The sequence below is a fragment of the Panthera leo genome, chromosome A3 (genome assembly GCF_018350215.1).
Source record: "Panthera leo isolate Ple1 chromosome A3, P.leo_Ple1_pat1.1, whole genome shotgun sequence".
Taxonomy (NCBI): domain Eukaryota; kingdom Metazoa; phylum Chordata; class Mammalia; order Carnivora; family Felidae; genus Panthera; species Panthera leo.
The window spans coordinates 101,999,421-102,018,055 of record NC_056681.1 but is presented as its reverse complement, the minus strand read 5'-3'; the positions used below and the strand labels follow the sequence as shown (position 1 = coordinate 102,018,055).

Genomic DNA, 18,635 nt, shown 5'->3' with positions numbered 1-18,635 from the left:
TACTTTAATTAAGATTAATTATTTACCGTAGTGAATTTAAATCAACCAGTATTTCAAAGATTCACTTAAGGGTGCCTGGGTGGCTCAGTTAAGTGTCTGACTCTTGGTTTTGGTCATGATCTCACAGTTCATGAGTTCTAGCCCCGTGTCGGGCTATGCCCTAGCAGTGCAGAGCCTGCTTGGGATTCTGTCTCCCTCTCTCTCTGCGTCTCCCCCACTTGCTCTCTGTCTTTCTCTCAAAGACAAACAAACAAACAAACAAACAAACAAACAAAACCAAAAAACAAACTGCCCATGGTTCTGAGCTAATCCTTGAATCCCCTCTTACATCCTGGTGGCATGCCTCGTACTCCAGTCATTGCTGTGCAACCAGCTCGGAGAAGGTATAAATAACCTGACAGCATGTTATCTCAGCTACACCAAGCATCTGTCTCTCTCTGCTTGGAGGCTCCTAGGACACCATGGGGAAAGACTTGTAGGAACCCACTTGGCACTCACACATGTACACGCTCGGAAGTAAGAGGGAGCAGCCCCACGAGGAACCCTTGACCGTTGTGGGGAGGGGGTGGGAGTAGATGGGAACATGCTACTCGCTGTGACCATTCAAGTGTACAATTCTGAGATGCATTCTACCTGCACAGTACCTCGGAGGGTCCCAGTAGGATTGAATCATTGTCAACCATGGCAGTGCTGAGCTCAAGAACATAGCCTTGCATTGGCTTGCCTCATTTCCCTGCTTCAGTTTCTTCAGGCCCCAATCCTGTTCCCTGGGGTCACTTCTCATTATCGGAATGCAAGCCCTTGTCTCAGGTGCTTCTTTCTGGTGTAAACCCAGGGTAAGGCAGATTCGGTCAAGGCGAGCTTCTTTCGTTTACCAGCTACTCCCAACGCATTGGATTTCTTCCCTCCATGCCTCTGCGCGTGCTTTTGCAAACATCTCAAACACTGTCATCTCTGTGTATCTTATCCGCCCCTTATGTCTTCCTAACATCCTACATCTGTCTAAAGTGTTCAGAAGCCACTCCTCATCCTTCCAACGAAATACAACATCTTCTCTTTTCTGAGGTCTATAGCACTTTACCTTATCCTGGGACATTTCTTTTGTTAGACTCATGCTGGAGTTTTTTTTCCTTGTCTTGGCCTCTTTGCTCTCTTTTCAACCAAATTCTAGGTACATTAGAAGGCAGAGATTGTATCTTTGATAACCCTATACTCCTTGGCTGCCAGATCTTGCCCCCTACATGGCAGTTGTTGAAACAAATGAATTCTCACTGCATGTACTAGCATCTTCCATTGATACTCAAGTGTGTCAGAGTGGAGTCTGCTCGATCAAGGCAGAGACAGCCCTAACTGCAATAAGGGCACAAGGAACATGAAAGCTCCTCAGAGAAGGTGGGGAAGGACAGCACAGAAAGGCTGACTAGGAGCCTCCCTGTCTCAACTTTTCCTCCTCCTGTGCCAGTCTGACCTTGGGGGACTGCAATGATGTCAGGATATCCTCTCAGGAGAGGGTGGATATAGAAACAAAGCACAGCCCAGAGCTTCCCAGAGAGCCTCCAGCCAATGCCCATTGGCATCTTCTTCTTGGATTTTGTCCAAACCCTCACCAACGTACATTCACGCACTCATAAACCATTTGGGGGCACAGGAAAAGGACACCAGGGGAATCCAGTGTTTTGGTTTTTTTCTCTGACAAGGTCAGGACGCAGCACCAGATGACCCCAAGGATGACTATGAGAGACTTGTGGCAGCAATGAAATGGACATATAGTAAGCAAGTTTTCTGAGAAGGGTGATGCGAGTAATGTGAGTTCTGTAGGTAGCTGAATGTGTAGGAAGAATAGTAGATAGTGATGAAACAAAAACAATGTAACCCTAGGCTGTGCTTGTAAATATTAGCTTCTCAGAAATCCCAAGAGCACTGGACATGAGCAGGGGGTAGATGGCCAGCCCGCCTACACTCTTCTCTCTGAAAGAGGAGGTGAGGAAGTGGTGGTGGTGAAGGAGGAGGAGGGGGAGGGGGAGAAGAAGAAGGAGGAGGAGGGGGAGGAGGAGGAGGAGGAACCATAGAAGGAGCCAAGAGGTATTCTCAGATATTTTACTGGTTCTCTTAGTTCCAGGGAGGTTTTAGTCTATTTGGGCTACTGTAACAAAATTCCATAGACTAGGAGCCTTAACAAACATGATGTCTCGCAGCTCTGGAGGCTGGAAGTCTGATATGAGGGTGCCAGCACAGTCAGGTGAGGGCCCTTGGCAGGTTGCAGACTTCTCATTGTGTCCTCACATGGTAGAAGGGGAGAGGAAGGTCTCCTAGGCCTCTCTTAAATGGCTATTGGTCTCATTCATGAGGGCGCTGCCCTCATGATCTAATCACCTCCCAAATGCCCCACCTCTTAATCTGATCACACTGGGCATTAGGATTACACCATAGGAATTTTGAAGGACTCAGACATGCCTATTCCCACACCCATCTTCTCCTTCTCAGTTACTCAAGACAGAAACCTAGGAGCCATCCTTGATTCCTCCTTTCCTTGGAACCCTACCTCTAATTCATGAAGTCTGTCTCCAAAGAAGGCTACCTTCAAAAGACATCTCCAGTACACCCATCTCTCTTCAACTTCTCTGCCACTCACCACTCCATACCAAGTAGCAGCGATAGCTCACTGGTGCTATAAATCAGACTCCTGACTCGTGAGTTCTGTCTGCTCCTCCCTCTGCCCATTCAATCTGGTCTCCACAAGCTGGACAGGGTTATCTCCATAAATGGAAATCTAAGCTATGTAGTTTCAATGTTTACCCCTTCAATGCTTCCATTTGCACTTATAAGGAAATGCAAATTCCCTACCATATTTTCAGGGTTGCCTGGATGGCCTGACCCCCATGTCCAACCCCTCTTCCAGGTAATTCTCTTTCCATCTCTATTCTCAGTCATGCCAATCTTTCAGTTCCTTGAACCTGCCAAATTCTTTACAGTCTCAGGACCTTTGCATATGATGTGCTCATGCACATCCCTATACCTGTATCGTTTTACTCTGATTCTCTGCCTTTCTGGCCCCTTCAAGTCACTTCTTTATATGTCACCTTCTCAGAGAAGCCTTCCTTGACCACCATGTCTGAAGTAAGCCCCTTCTTCTACCTCCTGAATTTTCTATCTCTCGTTTTTGACTGTTTATCCTTCACACAATTTCTTTATCTCTACTTCCTCCTTACGTACATTACAGTCCTTGATTGCAGGGAAGTAACGTTTGTCTAGTTTACCACTATATCCCCAGTCCCTAGCACAGTGTTTGTGTTTAATAAATATATGTTGAATAAATACATTGCTAATAAATTAATTAGTGAATGAATGATTGAGGACCTGCCTTCCTTCCCAGGCAGCCTGCCCTCCTTCGTGAGATTGGCCTCATTTAGAATAAAACCTACCTTCCTGTTCCTACGTCATGGAACGTCATGGAAAAAGGAGCTCCCGTGTCCACAGAGTCCTTCAGCTTTGTGAAGGCTACTTCTGTTGCCTTCTTTAACCTCTCTTTCTCCTCTGACATAATCCACCAAAGAGGGAGAACAGTTCTTCCTCACTCCTGATGTCTCCTGCCATCACACACCTGTTCTCTGCTCTCCCTCCCTCCCTCCCTCCCTCTACCCAAGTGGAGGCAAGACCATACGTCCTAGTGCACACCTACTGTCCTGGAGTAATCGCCAGTACCACCGCCTTTCCCTTTCAAAAGTGCCATATTTTATGATAAATTATGTGGTCACCCTACTTATTAGAAAAAGGGATAGTGTGGCTCAGTTGCTATTTGCCTATTTTCCACTGGGAACCAACTGAATTGAAGAAAGCATCCTTATAGATGTGAAATGACAGAAACATTTTGTGGAACTGTCCTGAGTCAGGTGCCTGGACCCTGTTCTATCTGAACGTGGAAGCTCCCTGGTGTCAGGGAGAATACTTCCTCAGGCTGAATGAAGGAATTCTGGTGAGGAATACCTCCACCTGACAGCTCCCCAGCTTCTCAGAGTCCAGGGAAGGTCACCCCTGTGAGCATCCTGGTCCTTAAAAACAGATTGAAAATCCCTCTGTTAGGAATCCAGAAGATAGGGCACTTTCTCCAAGACTGAGATTCTAGCTTATAGCTTTTCCCAGTAATCTCTTTTCAGTTCCCAGTGCCTGGAAAGTGTGGGCTTTTCTAGACATTTGTGAAGACAGAAGACTCTTCTATCATTCCCTATGCCAGCAGAGCTTGAAGGGACTGTGGGGTAATATTCTTCAGAAGCAGTTGGTGGAAACTCCCACCCCAGCTCAGAACTTTGGGATATATAGGAGGGTGGAAGATAATCCCAGACGTCCTCAAGACTCATGTAAAGAAGATGGGGTTGGCAGAAGGCTTGGAACCATGAGATTTTTCTCTAAGGGAGCAATGGGTCAAGTGATGAGATGCTGAATCCCAAAAAGAGTTTGAGCCTGGGAGTTACTTAAGTCCTTCGGACAGTGCTTAACAGTGGGTAGAGGCAGGGTGACACCAATAGTCATATCATCCCCGACAGCCACACACCCCCCACCTACTGAAATCTGATGAAACCAGACTACACCCAAGAGTGTGGGAACACCTTCCCTGCAGATCCGAAGCCAGTGCCCCACAGAGGGGGCTGTGCCTTTCCTATTTTTGCTCTTTGCTTGCAGCATTTTGGCCCTAAGCCTGGTAAAAGGGTTCCAAAACCAAAACATCATCTCCTCTTCCCCTACCATTCTGAGAAAAATGACAAGAAAGTTAGGACACCTTGACTGGGTATTGTTAGGGAGCCTGATAATCAGGTGGGAAAGTGGAGTGAATATTGCAAAATCTAAAGAAGTGACTGCTCTAAAGGAAAATTAAAAAAATGAAATATTTTGACGTTTATACCTAGATGATTAGATGGCCACTTATAAATGGGTTGAAAAGCAAACAGACCAAGGAGAAGAAAGACTCAGGAGTCATAGGATGGGGGCTTAGCCCTGGAGAGGGGCATGGGGATTCCTGCGAAGGCATAGAGAATACCTTTCCTGAAAAGATCTGAAGATTGGGCTAAGAGAAGGAAGATGGTATGGGGCAAGATTCTGTTGTTTATAATTATGAATTTAAAAAATTCTATCTAGCCTTTTTGAAATGTTTATTTATTTATTTTGAGGGGCACAGAGGGGCAGAGAGAGAGGGAGACAGAGAATCCTAAGCCAGTTCTGCTCCCAAAGTGGGGCTCAATCCCGTGACTGTGCATCATGACCTGAGCCAAAATCAAGAGTCGCGTGTTTAACTGACTGAGCCACCAGGCACACCTCTATCTGGCTTTTAAAAATAATGTGTATATTACAGTGATAAAAATTAAAATGAATTAAAATAGTATGATGCTGTGCCCTTGTTTTACTCATCTGGAAATGTCTTTCTTTTTTCACTGGGAATGGGAACTGATTCCCTTTTAAGGAGATAAATATAGGAAATACAGGAGGGTTTATCTAAATCACAAAAATGGCATCTTTCCTCTTTTCTCCAGAGAGGAAAACCAAACCTCTGATGAATACACTTGAGAACACCAAGCTCATTTTTCACATTCATTTTCACCTGGATGTTGGAGTTTCTGCCTCAATCCTTGTCTTTCTTGGTGACAAAGTCAATGATGAACTAGAACTTCCATCCCCTGACCCTTCTGTGGGTGCCCAAATAGCTCAGGGCACCTGGACAGGTCATTCTCGGGCCTTCAGAGGCCCTTGAGCCAATGAATGAGTAAGTACGTGATCCTGTCCAGAGTGCCTCATCCTGCTTTCTCAAAGAAAGGAACCCAGAGATATCCCTCTCCTGGTTTAGAGTAAGGTGGATACTATTGGAGACCAGCCTTGGTGATTCAGCCGATCAGAGGAGGCCATGTCTGGGCAAGACGAAATCTAGGGCTGCACTGCCCTGCCTGCATTCTACCTGTAGGCAATTTGCCCTTCCCTGAGTTTCTCCAGTCTGGAGAGTGTAATTGAATCACGGTAACTGTAGCATAATAATTGCTAAACTAAACCTGAATCTATAGAGTGGGAGGAGCCCTGGCTCTAGATTCCTTCTTCTGACCCTTAGGTATGTTTGTAAGTGCTTGAGAAACAAGTGGCATCCCTCTCTGTCCCTCTCCATGGTGCGCAAGGGTGTCTGCATGCATCTGTGACCGCGGATAGAAGCTGTGTATCACCATGTCCAGGTTGTTTCTGCCATGAACTTCCACGGATGTTCCAGCATCAAGAATGCTTTGCTCTTTCTGAATTCCTTTGAGACTTGTTTGTGGGTTCTCTTAATAGACCAGAGAGTGCAACCATATGCTCTTTTGGAAGACTTGGCTCCTATAGAAGACCCAGCTGGTCCATAATTTCTGTTTTCGTACATTCTTCGAATCGTTATATGAATAATGGGATTCTTCTGCATCCTTTTTGTTGTCTTTTTATTTTGTCTAGTTTTAAACACACTCAAGTGCCCTTTAGGCAATTGGACTTAGTAACTGCCAGATATGATTTAGAGGCAAATTCTCATCAAAATCGAATACTAAATTTTATGTGCTGATTTGACTCTTCAATTGACTCAGCTCAATTAAAGGAGTGCATGTTTGGTACTACTAAATTTGCATGGATAATTTTGTGTTTCTTAGTCTAATTTAGTGTATGCATCATAATTAGGGTAGTTCTGCAGTGAGAGAATTTCCTTGGGCATTTCCCTCCTTGAGGGAATGAATAACAGGAGTTTCAGTGAGCCTTTGAAGCTGACATTTGAAGTTCAGTGGTATTGTTCCTTCTGAGGTTAAATGATAGCTTGATGGGCACCTTCTTTCCCTCTACTACAAAGCCCTAAGTGGGGCTGGGATATCCCCAGAGGACAGATTGTATTGATAACTTGGGCCAGGAATCAGCTTGCGATCTGAGCTTTGCACTTCCAAACAGGAAAGATGCTTTTTTTTTTTTTTTCCCCTTCTTGCTATAAGATGGGGAGAGGAGGCTTTAGAGAACAAAGTATCCAGACCAGATCCACAATTACAGCTCCAGAGGGCTTCTCATTGCTGGCTGGGCTCAGGGATCTGCCCAAGAGAGTGAAAGATGTGAGAACTAAATTGGCTAATGGCATAGTATTTTTTTAAATTTTATTTAAATCCAAGTTAGTTAAGGGGCGCCTGGGTGGCGCAGTCGGTTAAGCGTCCGACTTCAGCCAGGTCACGATCTCGCGGTCCGTGAGTTCGAGCCCCGCGTCAGGCTCTGGGCTGATGGCTCGGAGCCTGGAGCCTGTTTCCGATTCTGTGTCTCCCTCTCTCTCTGCCCCTCCCCCGTTCATGCTCTGTCTCTCTCTGTCCCAAAAAAAAAAAAAAAAAAAAAAAAAAATGTTAAAAAAATAAATAAATAAATAAATCCAAGTTAGTTAACATGTAGTGTAATAATAATTTCACGAGTAGAACCCAATGATTCATCACTTACATATAACATCCAGTGTTCATCCCTACAGTGCCCTCCTTAATGCCCATCCCCCATTTAGCCCCTCCCCCCTCCCCTCCCTTCCAACAACCCTCAGTTTGTTCTCTGTATTTAAGAGTCTCTTATAGTTTGCCTCCCTCTCTTTTTTATCTTGTTTTCCTTCCCTTCCCCTATGTTCATCTGTTTTGTTTCTTAAATTCCACATATGAGTGAAATCATGTGATATTTATCTTTCTATGACTGACTTATTATGCTTAGCATAATACACTCTAGTTCCATCCACATTGTTGCAAATGGCAAGATTTCATTCTTTTTGATTGCCGAGTAATACTCCAGAGTGTGTGTGTGCGTGCGTGTGTGTGTGTGTGTGTGTGTGTGTGTGTGATATCTTTTTTATCTATTCAGCTAATGATGTAGTTTTAACCCAAATGCTATTTACGTCTGAGCCACCTTTGCTGGTCCTCTGTGCAGAGCAAGTTAATATCAGTCCTTCATTTTCTTTTCTTCAGTCACTCTTGGCTTCTGACCAAAAACCAGACTCTGCCCTTTTCCCATCTGGGACCAGCAACAGTTGAGAGGGAAGGGGCCCAGAGCTAGGGGACCAGAAGGCTAGCTGCCCAGGAATGGCCTTCTTTGAGGCCAGACCCGGGGGTGGGATGTAGCTGGATCACTCTGAACATTTTCCATTTGGGAATTTTGAGTTCCATTGTTAGAAAATTTAATCTCTCCCCAGTTAGGATATATATACTGTTAGAGTTGAGTTTTTATTTATTATTAAAACAAAAAGCCCAGCTCCGCCAAGACCTGAGTGTCCCCTGAGGGAATGTCCTCAGTTGGATGGTCTTGAGACCTGATGGGGGTGGCCCGGCCAGACTCTTGCTTGAACAGAGACTCAAGAGGTGACGATATGTTGTGTGCATAAAGTAAATATGGACACTTGCAAAAAACCCAAAACCAAAACCAAAATATGGTCATTGTGTACCAGATCCTGTCCTGTGGTACTTCTATTTCTTTGCAAATAGAGGAGCTTTCTTACCGGGAAGTCCAATGGTTCTGGACGTGCCCATTTGTTTTCAGGAAATCTCTGCTCCATGTTTCTTCTCTCGAAGGTCCAATTCCTATAGAAAAGAAAGGTAGTTTCCTGATGGGAAATATTTAACCCAGCTGTGACCTCTGGTTGCATCACTGTGATAGTTCATACAGAGTGAGATATATGGTAGTGGGTGACATCCTTGAGTCTCAGTCCAGTCTGGCTACAAGCCGAGGAGGCTGACTAATGTTGGGGAAGATACAGGATAGTGAAGACTAAGTCTCAGATGAGAGACCATGGGATTGGTTATTTTAGGAAGTCATGACCCCAGAATGCAGGGAGAAGAGATAAGCTTCATGACTTCAAGGATCAGTGGTAGGAGAGGGAGGCAGAGAGACAGAAATGAGGACAAGAGATTGAGCTTCAGATGGATTCAGAGACAGGCTGGGAGAGCCCATCCCCTCCTCTCAACTGCTCAATCTTCATCTATGCCTGTGTTTCAGGTGATGAACTCAGCAAGGAGACTGACTCAGTGCGAAACTTCCCATTGCAGACCAGACAAAGCACGTCCTCGTGGGATCTACTTCCTTTATCACCGGACTGAAGGCAAGTAGTCATGGGTCTAAAGGGTGAGGACAGAGAAAGGGTAGGGTGGCCTCAGATTTCTGCATCTGGCCTCTTGTTTCTGAGTTGGATATCAACTAGTGAAGATTGGACTTTGGATGCCAAACTCACTCCAGGCATCTTGGTGTCCAAGGAGGTGGCCAGTGTGTGCTTTGTAGGATGAGGCAGGCACCAACTTTGAGTTCTGCTCTTTCTTGACCCTTGACCATTACAAGCTGAATGACAGAGAGTCCCACTGTGCACTCATTACAAAACTCAGTGAACACGAAAGAAGAAAAAATCAGATAACCCCAAACGTGGTCACCATCCTCACCCTGTGGGCATCCTCACTATGGCACATTTCTCCAGCTAAAAACACTGATTAGCTTTGTATTTAGTTGGGTCAAGAAAGATTTTTAACATAGCTGGAGTAACTATCAAATTAACATACAGTATGTAACTTCCAAAGTTGAGGGAAGGATGAACAAAGGAGAAACAAACAAAACCTCACTCATCCAGATGAAGGCACTAAATGAAGGAGAAAAAGAAACAAGAGAAAGAGAGAGAGAAAGAAAGAAAGAAAGAAAGAAAGAAAGAAAGAAAGAAAGAGAAAGAAAGAAAAGAAAAGGATGGTAGAAATAAATTGACATATTTCAGTAATTAGTCAATTTAAATTAACTTTCCGGTTAAAAGAAGGTTAACAGACTAGAAAAAGAAATACTGCAATGTGCTAATTACAGGAGACATCCTTAGAACTAAAAGGCATGAGTTTCTTTCAGTGTCAGTGAGTAGGCTCTGATTGGACCAAGACTTTCCCAAAACCAACTACAAGACCTGGTGGGAAATGGGGAGGGACCCAGAATGCATTGGTGACCAAGCATAAGCAAACACATGCAAGCACATTCTGCAGGGGAGTAGCTACTTGGAAAAATATGTCCAATTTTCATTCTGATGGCAGGCTTAAGCCGCACAGCATAAGACAACTAAAGCTAAACCCTAAAGTCCTCCTTGAAGAACCAGGGGACAGATCTGGGACAACCACAGCACTGGAAAGTAAGGGGGTAATCTTAGAAGGAGAGAGGCAGGGGCATCTGGGTGGCTCAGTAGGTTAAGCATCCGACTTCGGCTCAGGTCATGATCTCATGTTTTGTGGGTTTGAGCCTCGTGTTGGGCTCTGTGCTGACAGCTCAGAATCTGGAGCCTGCTTCAGATTGCGTCCCCCTCTTTCTCTCTGCCCCTCCTCTGCCCCCTTCTCTGCTTGTGCTCTCTCTCTCAAAAATAAATAAACACTTAAAAAAAAAAAAAAAAAAGGAGAGAGGCAGTGAGGGAGAGCTCAAAATTCAGTGTAAAAAGTGCCCAAATCCCTGGCTGACCCTCGAGCTATGCCTAGAAGCCCAGCTAAAGGTAAAGGAACTGATCTGACATATTTACCGCCACTTGAGGGACAGGGTTTGTATTTTGAGTCTAATGAAGTTACTGCATGGTAGAGCAGAAATATAAATTTCTTCAAAGGAGTGTAACAGATATAGAGCCTCTGCAATATAACGTTTATAATGCCCAGGGAACAATTCAAACTTACGAGGAACAAAGAATGTGTGCTCCTGTGTCAAGAATTATGGCAATGACGACCAACCCTGAAATGATCTAGATGTCAGAATTAGCGGGCAAAAATTGTAAAACAGAACCATATTAACAGAATAAAGGAGAAATGCCATATGATTATTTCAATGGCTACAGAGAAAACATTAGGTTAAAGTTAACCCCTACTCATGATATACACTCTCAGTCCACCAGGGACAGAAAAAACTTTTTCAGTATCTAAAAGGGCATCTACACACACACATACACACACACACACACACACAAATCTACAGCTCACACTTAATGGTGAGAGACTGGATGTTTTTTCCTGAGATCGGTAATCAGTCAAGGATGGTTGTATTCAACATTTTACCAGAGATCCTAGCCATTTAAATTAAAAATAAATTAAATTAAAATATCCAAGGAATGAAGACCCGAAAATAAGAAAAGCTGTCCCTATTTGCAGACGATATGATTGTATGGAAAATCCTGAGAAATCTACAGAACAACTACCAGAACTAATAAGTGTAAGGTGGCAGGATACAGTGTTAATATAGGAAAGTTAATTGCATTTTTTAATGTTTATTTATTTACCTTGAGTGGGGGGAAGGGACAGAGAGAGAGGGAGACACAGAATCTGAAGCAGGCTCCAGGCTCTGAGCAAGAGGTCCGCACAGAGCCTGATGCGGGGCTCGAACCCACGAGCTGTGAGATCATGACCTGAGCCGAAAGTCGGACGCTCAACCGACTAAGCCACCCAGGCGCCCCCCCAATGGTATTTCTTAAACAAATAACAAACTTTCTTTAAAAAATTGGAATATAACATACACAGAGGACACTGCACAGCTCATCAGGATATAGTTTGCTGAATTTTCCGATTATACACATAAGCACCCAGAAGCAGCCCTTGCTCCTTGCAGCCACTATTTCTACCTCAGGGTGTGGCTAAACCCTAGCCTGATGTCCAACACCATGGATTAGTTTTCCTCAGTTTTGAATTATGTAAATGAAACAATACAGCATGCATTCTTTTTGTGCTTGGTTTCTTTTGCAATATTATGTTTGAGAACCACCTTTGAAGTTAAGCAAAAAAGCAAACTTTAAATAAATAACACACTTGAATGATTTTTTTTAAAAATTCAGGTAGGATGAAGGGAACAAAGTGAAAATCAGTTCTGCCTCCCAACCCATTTTCTCATTTTCTTTTTTGCCTAGAGATAATTTAATTGACTTTTTCCAGTTTGCAGACTATCTTTGGAGAGAAATTTAGGACACAAACAAGCCTCTGAATGTGTACTTTTTCCACATACATGGTAGCACATGCTACATATAGAAGAGGACCCTTCAGAAGATGTACTTCTGAGATATTTTCTGAGTCAACCCACTCTTTATCCATCCCTGTTGTCATTGTTCATTCACTGTTGAAGAATAAGGGGCTGTTAGTTTGTGACTGTCCCTCAAGTTGGGATTGTCTGGCGTTTCCTCATGATTAGATTCAGCTTATGCACGGTTGGCAGGAACATTCCAGAAGAGATCACGTGTCCTTCTCAGTGTATCATCTGTAAGGAGATGCCTTGTGTTGGCTTGTGCCCTTACTGGTAAATGAAATTTTGGCCACTTGGTTAAGGTGAGGTTGGCTAGGTTTCTCCACTGCAAAATTACCAATTTTTCTTTTGTTTAAAGATTTTTTAAAATTATTTATTCATTTTTTAAAATATTTATTTTTTGAGAGAGAGAGACACACACGGAGTGTGAGCTGAGGAGGGACAGAGAGAGAGGGAGACACAGAGTCTGAAGCAGGCTCCAGGCTCTGAGCTATCAGCACATAGCCCGACATGGGGCTCGAACTCACAAACCGCGGGATCATGACCTGAGCCGAAGTCAGACATTCAATCGCCACCCAGGCGCCCCACCCTGGGCGCCACCCAGGTGCCCCACCAATTTTCCTTTTGTAATTGATAGGTAGTCTGTGAGGAGATTCTTTAAGGCAATGTACATCTTGTGCTTATCAAACATTTGCTTAAAGGTTTTAACTCTTGTTGATGATTTTTGCCTGAATCAGTCATTACTCTGATGATTGCAAAATATTACTATGTTTATTTTTATTTTCCTTGAACTAACTGTATTTTTTTATATGTTGACAGCAAGCTGTTAGAAAATGAAATAAAAAAGCAATTCCATTTATAATAAAATACTTAGGAGAGATTTAACAAAAGATGTAAAAGATCCATACATGGCTGTAAACTTAAAAATGGTCAAGATGATAAATTTGTTAAGTGTATTTTACCACAGTTAGATATAATGATAATAATAATAATAATAAATTAGAAAAGACAAATATGTAAACACTTATATAATAACTGTTATATATTTTTTCTGCCTATCGTTTTGTTTTTATTTACATATGTAGCTACACAGAGTTCTTTTTTTTAAAATTTTTTTAACATTTATTCATTTTTGAAAGGCAGAGAGAGACAGAGCATGAACGGGGGAGGGGCAGAGAGAGAGGGAGACACAGAAACAAGCAGGCTCCAGGCTTCGAGCTGTCAGCACAGAGCCCGACGTGGGGCTCAAACTCACGGACTGCGAGATCACGACTTGAGCCGAAGTCAGCCGCTTAACCAACGGAGCCACCCAGGCACCCCAGAGTTCTCCTTTTTTAAAAAATAATTTATCGTCGAGTTAGCTAACATACAGTGTATAATGTGAGACAGGAGACCATCAAAATCCTAGAGGAGAAAACAGGCAACAACCTCTTTGACCTCGGCCACAGCAGCATATAGATATTAAAAAAAGAAGTAGTCCCTGGTTCTTGAGGCATTTGTGAAAGGAGGTGATTCTACTCCATCAGTGCTAAGTGTCACAGTCAGAGCCAAGGAAGGCTTGAGGCCTCCTCTGGGGGAGCCCCAAGGCAGTTGGCCTGGCCTTGTCTAATTCTGCTATGGATGCTCACTAGTCCAGGTCCTCTGTGGAAGGAGACAAAAAACAAAAAAACAAACCCTGCGGAGGAAAGACTGTCCAATCCAGTCTGGCCAAGAGTGGCCTCTCTGTGGGGTCATAGCCTTGCACCCAGAGCCTGTGCTTTGGCTGGAGAGGAGGAGGCTATGGCCCAGAAAGCAAAGATGGGGCCAGACCGGTACTCTTCCTGACCTGTTGGGTTTTCCTTTCCACAATTGGCTTATTTCCAATTTTCAGCTACAGAATCTGGTTCAAGTCCTAGCTGTTCTGTGGACAGAGGTCCAGCAATGGCCAAACCACACAATCTGTGGGAGGTGAGTCCTCAGACTCTTGGAGGCCTCAGAAGTACAGATGAACAAAGCACCTGGACCTGCTTTGGAGGGTCTCACCATGATCTGAGGTGAGGAGGTTGCCAATGGCTCTTCTGTCCTTGGTGACTCAGTCAGGAGAAACTGCCCATAGGTGTGACACACACGAGTCTCACCCCATCGTTGTCTACACACTCCCCGGTTCCAGCTTGTAGAACTGGCCCTTCCCTAGACCCTCCACCCTGGAAGATGCCAGGAGACTAAGCAAAAACAACAAAGCAACACGTTCTGGCTCAGCACGTTCTGGCTGCAGTGACATGACCCACAAACTTCCCTGTGATTTCACAGGGTTTCCAGTGTTAACTCAAATATGCTGTGAGCCAAGTAGCACCTTCCCTTCTGTTGCTCCCCACAGCGACCACAGGATGTGGCTGTAGTTGGGGTAGGGGTCCTGGGCTGTGGTAGGAGGTAACCTTCTGTTCACAGCTCCCTGGAGGCTGTGTGTCTATGTATCACCATCATCTCCCCTATGCTAGGTAGGGCCTTCATGGTTGTTCTAAGCCACGAAAAGTCACTCTAGGGAATGAAGAATTCCCTCTGTCCTGATGTGTACCACACTCTGTCTTGGTGGGAGCCCTTTGTCTCTGGACCGACTCTATTGGTTTCTTCTGACTTTTTTGAAGCCTCTGTTCTTCTCAAGAAACCCCTTGGTCCTTTCTGCAAAAGACTCCTGGAAGGGAGCCCCTCTGGCCTCCAGCTCTGCCCTCCATTCTTTGATTGCTTGAATCTATAAGCATTACATGGTTTATTTGTTCACAGTGGGGAATGGGGATGAGTTAGTATGAAATTGAATTGCCAGAGTACTAACACCAGGTCCATCTCTTACTAGTTTGTGACCTTGGCTTTAGTTACTTAATCTCTCCATGCCTGACTTTGTCTTAACAGTTCAATGGGAATAAAAATTGCACTCACTTCACAGGCCCGATGGCACAATGCCTATATTGCTTTCGAGATAATGCTTGACCCAGTGAATGTGCAGCAAATGTTAACCTTTCCTGTAAGGGATTTGCATGTGCTCAGGTGGGGCCTTCTCCCTCTCTGGGTCGAGTAAGATGCATTTGCACACGGGCAAGGAAGTGTTTAGTCTTGAACTAGCCTCACATTTAGGTCAGTGCAAACATGGCCTCTGCCACGTTCTCAGGGTTTTCTTTATATACCTGGGGAGGGGTGCCGGAGAGGTGGGAAACAGGGGTGGGTGGGTGGGTGGGTAGGAAGGAGGTGTCTGTGGGTTTGTGCTAAGTGCTGACCTTGCTCTTCGCAGCCTCTGTTTCATCCATCCTCATGACAACCCGGTGAGGTGGTTTGTTCCTCTTTTCTTTACAAAAAAATGCAAATGAGGTGAGATGAATCATGGAATCAGAGAGAAGAGGCAAATTCCCCCAGGCCACGTGGCTGATGATGAGGAGGATGATACAGCTGACATTTAAGCACCTGCCTGTGCCGGGCACTGCTGTAAACACTGCACAAACATTAACTCCTTTCATCTTAACAACCACCCCTGAGCCAGTACTATTTTTTATCCCCATTTTGCAGATGAGAACTCCAAACCCCAGAAATATTAAACAACTTGGCCAAAGACATATGGTAATAAGTGACAGATTTAGGACTGGAATCAAGATGGTCTTGACCAGAGTTTGGCAAACATTTTCCTATCAAGGGCCACACAGTAAATATCTTACGTTTTGCACCCTATGCGGTTTCTGTCACAGATACTCAACTCTGCCATTGTGGTGTAGAAGGATCCACAGACTGTTAACAAATGAGCGTGGCTGTGTTCCAATAAAGCTTTGTTTAGGAAACAAACAGAGGGCCCATGTTAGCCCACTGGCCCAAGTATGTCTACCATGGTCTTAACTGCTGTATTAAGAGAATGAGGACCCAGAAGCATCAAAGTTCTCTGAGAAATAAAAAGATCATAATTGCGAACAAAATGTGAGTCAGTTGTCTGGCCTTTTCAATGTGAAACAGCATACAACTTGTTCAGTGTTAGTGCAATATTATTTATTAAAGGCATACTGTGTGGGGCACCTGGGTGACTCAGTTGGTTAAGCGTCTGACTTCAGCTCAGGTCATGATCTCACAGTTCGTGGGTTCAAGCCCTGTGTCAGGCTCTGTGCTGACCGCTCAGAGCCTGGAGCCTGCTTCGGATTCTGTGTCTCCCTCTCTGTCTTCCTCTCCCCTGTTCATGCTCTGTCTCCCTCTGTCTCTCAAAAATGAGTAAATGTTAAAAAAAAAAAAAAATTTTTTTAAGGCATACTGTATACCAGGCCCATAAAGTGCTTGGAATACACTAATGAACAGAATAGACAGGAAATAGCTCCCTTGTATGAGCTTATCTTCCAGCAGGGTTCGGTGGGGGAGCTGATAAATAATACCCATAACACATGCTGAATTATACAATTATTAACAGATGATGAGCACTGGAAAGAAATAGAGCATGGTAAGGGGAGTGTGATAGCAGGAAAGGAAAGAATAAGATGATGAGTATTGGTCTCATGGAGAAGGTGATATTTTAGCAAAGGCTTTAAGGATGTAAGGGAGTGAGCCACGCTCATATCTTGAAGTTCCCAGGCAGAGACAATAGCCGGTGGAAAGGCCCTGAGGCAGGACTGTGCCTGGCTGGTTCAAGAAAGAGCAAGAGGTCCACGGGCTTGAGTTACTGCATGGTGTGATCAAAGAACGTGGTCAAGAGTTAATGACAGCCTGGTTTTGTGGGGCCTGGGAGCATGGCAGAGACTTGCCTCTTACTCTCAGAGACTCAGGGACCAGAAGAGTTACATGATCTGAGGCCGACTGAGGAAGGCTCCCTCTGACTGCCGTGTTGTATCTTGTGGTCAACAGCTTTAGATTTAGCTTTCCTGGATTTGGTTCTGACCAATACTAATTATTGGTTTCGTATCAGGCAACATAATTAACCTTTATGTACTTGGTTTCCACATCCATGAAACAGAGGTAATAATAGCATTTACAACACAGGGCAGTTATGAGCATAAAATGGGAAAGTTCTCATGAAATAGAAAAAAAACCCACTACACATAATTCTAGGGACATAGTGAACACCAAATCGATACTGGTCATTTTAAATTATTGTGAAATGTATCTTCCTAATAAAAAATTACTGTTTTACTAAACTGCTTGTGAATGTGTGCTTACATACTGATACAGGTGTGTCCCTTGTGCTGTTTGATTCCTCATCTCCACAGCAAGAGCGGGAACCATACCCCACTCTGGGGCACTGCCAATCTCACAAAGGTGGTGAGAATCACCATGGGGAAGCATTACCCCTCTGCAGACTGGGACAGCTTCTGGGGCAACCTCCATGGCCATATAAAGTCCATGAAGACTTGAGATGTTTCCTAAGAAGGGAAGACACCCACTGAAGACTGAGGAGAATGAAAAGAGAACAGGAGCAGAAATGCCCCATAGTGATGGCAAAGTGTATTCGTTACCTATTGCCGTGTAACAAAGTATTCCAAACCTTAGCAGCGGCTTCGAACAGCAAGCATTATTCCACAGAGGTTCTCAGAATCCGGAATCAGAAGAGTGGCATTATCTGGGTCTGGCTCAGGGCTCCTCATGAAGTTGCAGTCAAGATGTCATCAGGGCTGCCTCATCCGAAGGCTGGAATGAAGATGTGGGGCCTGTTTCTAAGATTGCTCACACATAGCTGTTGTCAGGAGGCCTCAGTTCTCCACCACGTGGGCCTCTCCACAGGCTGCCGGAGTGTCCTCCTCACCTGGCAGCTGGCTCCCCCCAGGGGTGAGAGCCAAGAAAGATCAGGAAGAAGCTACAATACCTTTTGTGATCTAGCCTTAGATGTGACGCAACGTCACTTCTACCAGGTAGTAGATTCTTTGGAAGCAAGCGACTAAGTCCAGCCCACACTTGAAGGAAAATTAAGCTCCACCTCCTAAATGGTAGAGTGTTAAAGAATTTGTGGACAGATTTTAAAACCACCACACGTGATGTGTGACTTGGGGCGAAATAACATTGTCTTAAGTATTACCAGTTTAGTTTTCAACAAGTCCAAAATATAACTCTCGTACAAACACAAAGTGGGCATGTGCCAAAGATTTACCATTGTTAATAAACGAAGGAAGCAGCAGGACGATGAAACTGATTCAAAAGGTATGATCAGTCAGGAAAGAAATGGTGGGATGGGTTGGCTGACTTAGATTAAGAAAAACAAAAGCAAAACCCTGCTTAATGAATTGCAAGGCCATAAAACTGCACCCTTTGGATGCTGTATTTTTTATCAGGCAGAAATGATTTGCAATTTATCTCTCTCTCCTTAGTTCACATCTAACTTCGCAGAATCTGGTATCTACTCCACCATCATAAGTCAAGCCAAGGCATCCGTTTCCTAGAGAATCGAGTCATCACTGGTGGAGCCTGTTCCATGATGTTCCAATGCAACATTGGAAGCACATGTGGTCACCATTTTGTCTTTTTTCAAGATTGAAGAACTTAACATTTTTTTTCTAAATTTTTTTAGCGTTTATTCATTTTTGAGAGATAGAGACAGAGTATGAGCAGGGGAGGGGAAGAGACAGAGGGAGACACAGAATTTGAAGCAGGCTCCAGACTCCGAGCTGTCAGCACAGAGCCTGCCACGGAGCTGGAACTCACGAATCCAG

The 18,635-nt window shown here is 44.3% G+C and overlaps 1 protein-coding gene across 5 annotated transcripts in view; it reads left to right on the top strand.

Annotated features, from left to right (window-relative positions):
- The window catches only part of LOC122216321 (interleukin-36 beta-like), a 30,546-nt gene extending 12,042 nt beyond the window's left edge, over positions 1 to 18,504 (top strand). For 2 of the 5 annotated variants that reach the window (XR_006200828.1, XR_006200829.1), the window contains 3 exons: positions 8,992 to 9,094; positions 17,164 to 18,126; positions 18,294 to 18,504. Coding sequence is in view for 3 of the 5 variants with exons in the window: in XM_042933015.1 (XP_042788949.1) it covers positions 8,992 to 9,094; positions 17,164 to 17,378 (318 nt within the window). In the remaining 2 variants the exon portion in view is untranslated. Of the gene's footprint in view, positions 1 to 8,991; positions 9,095 to 13,867; positions 14,031 to 17,163 lie in introns of all 5 variants that reach the window. The other 3 variants (XM_042933017.1, XM_042933018.1, XM_042933015.1) reach the window with 3 other exon arrangements.
- The last annotated feature ends 131 nt before the right edge of the window (positions 18,505 to 18,635 follow it).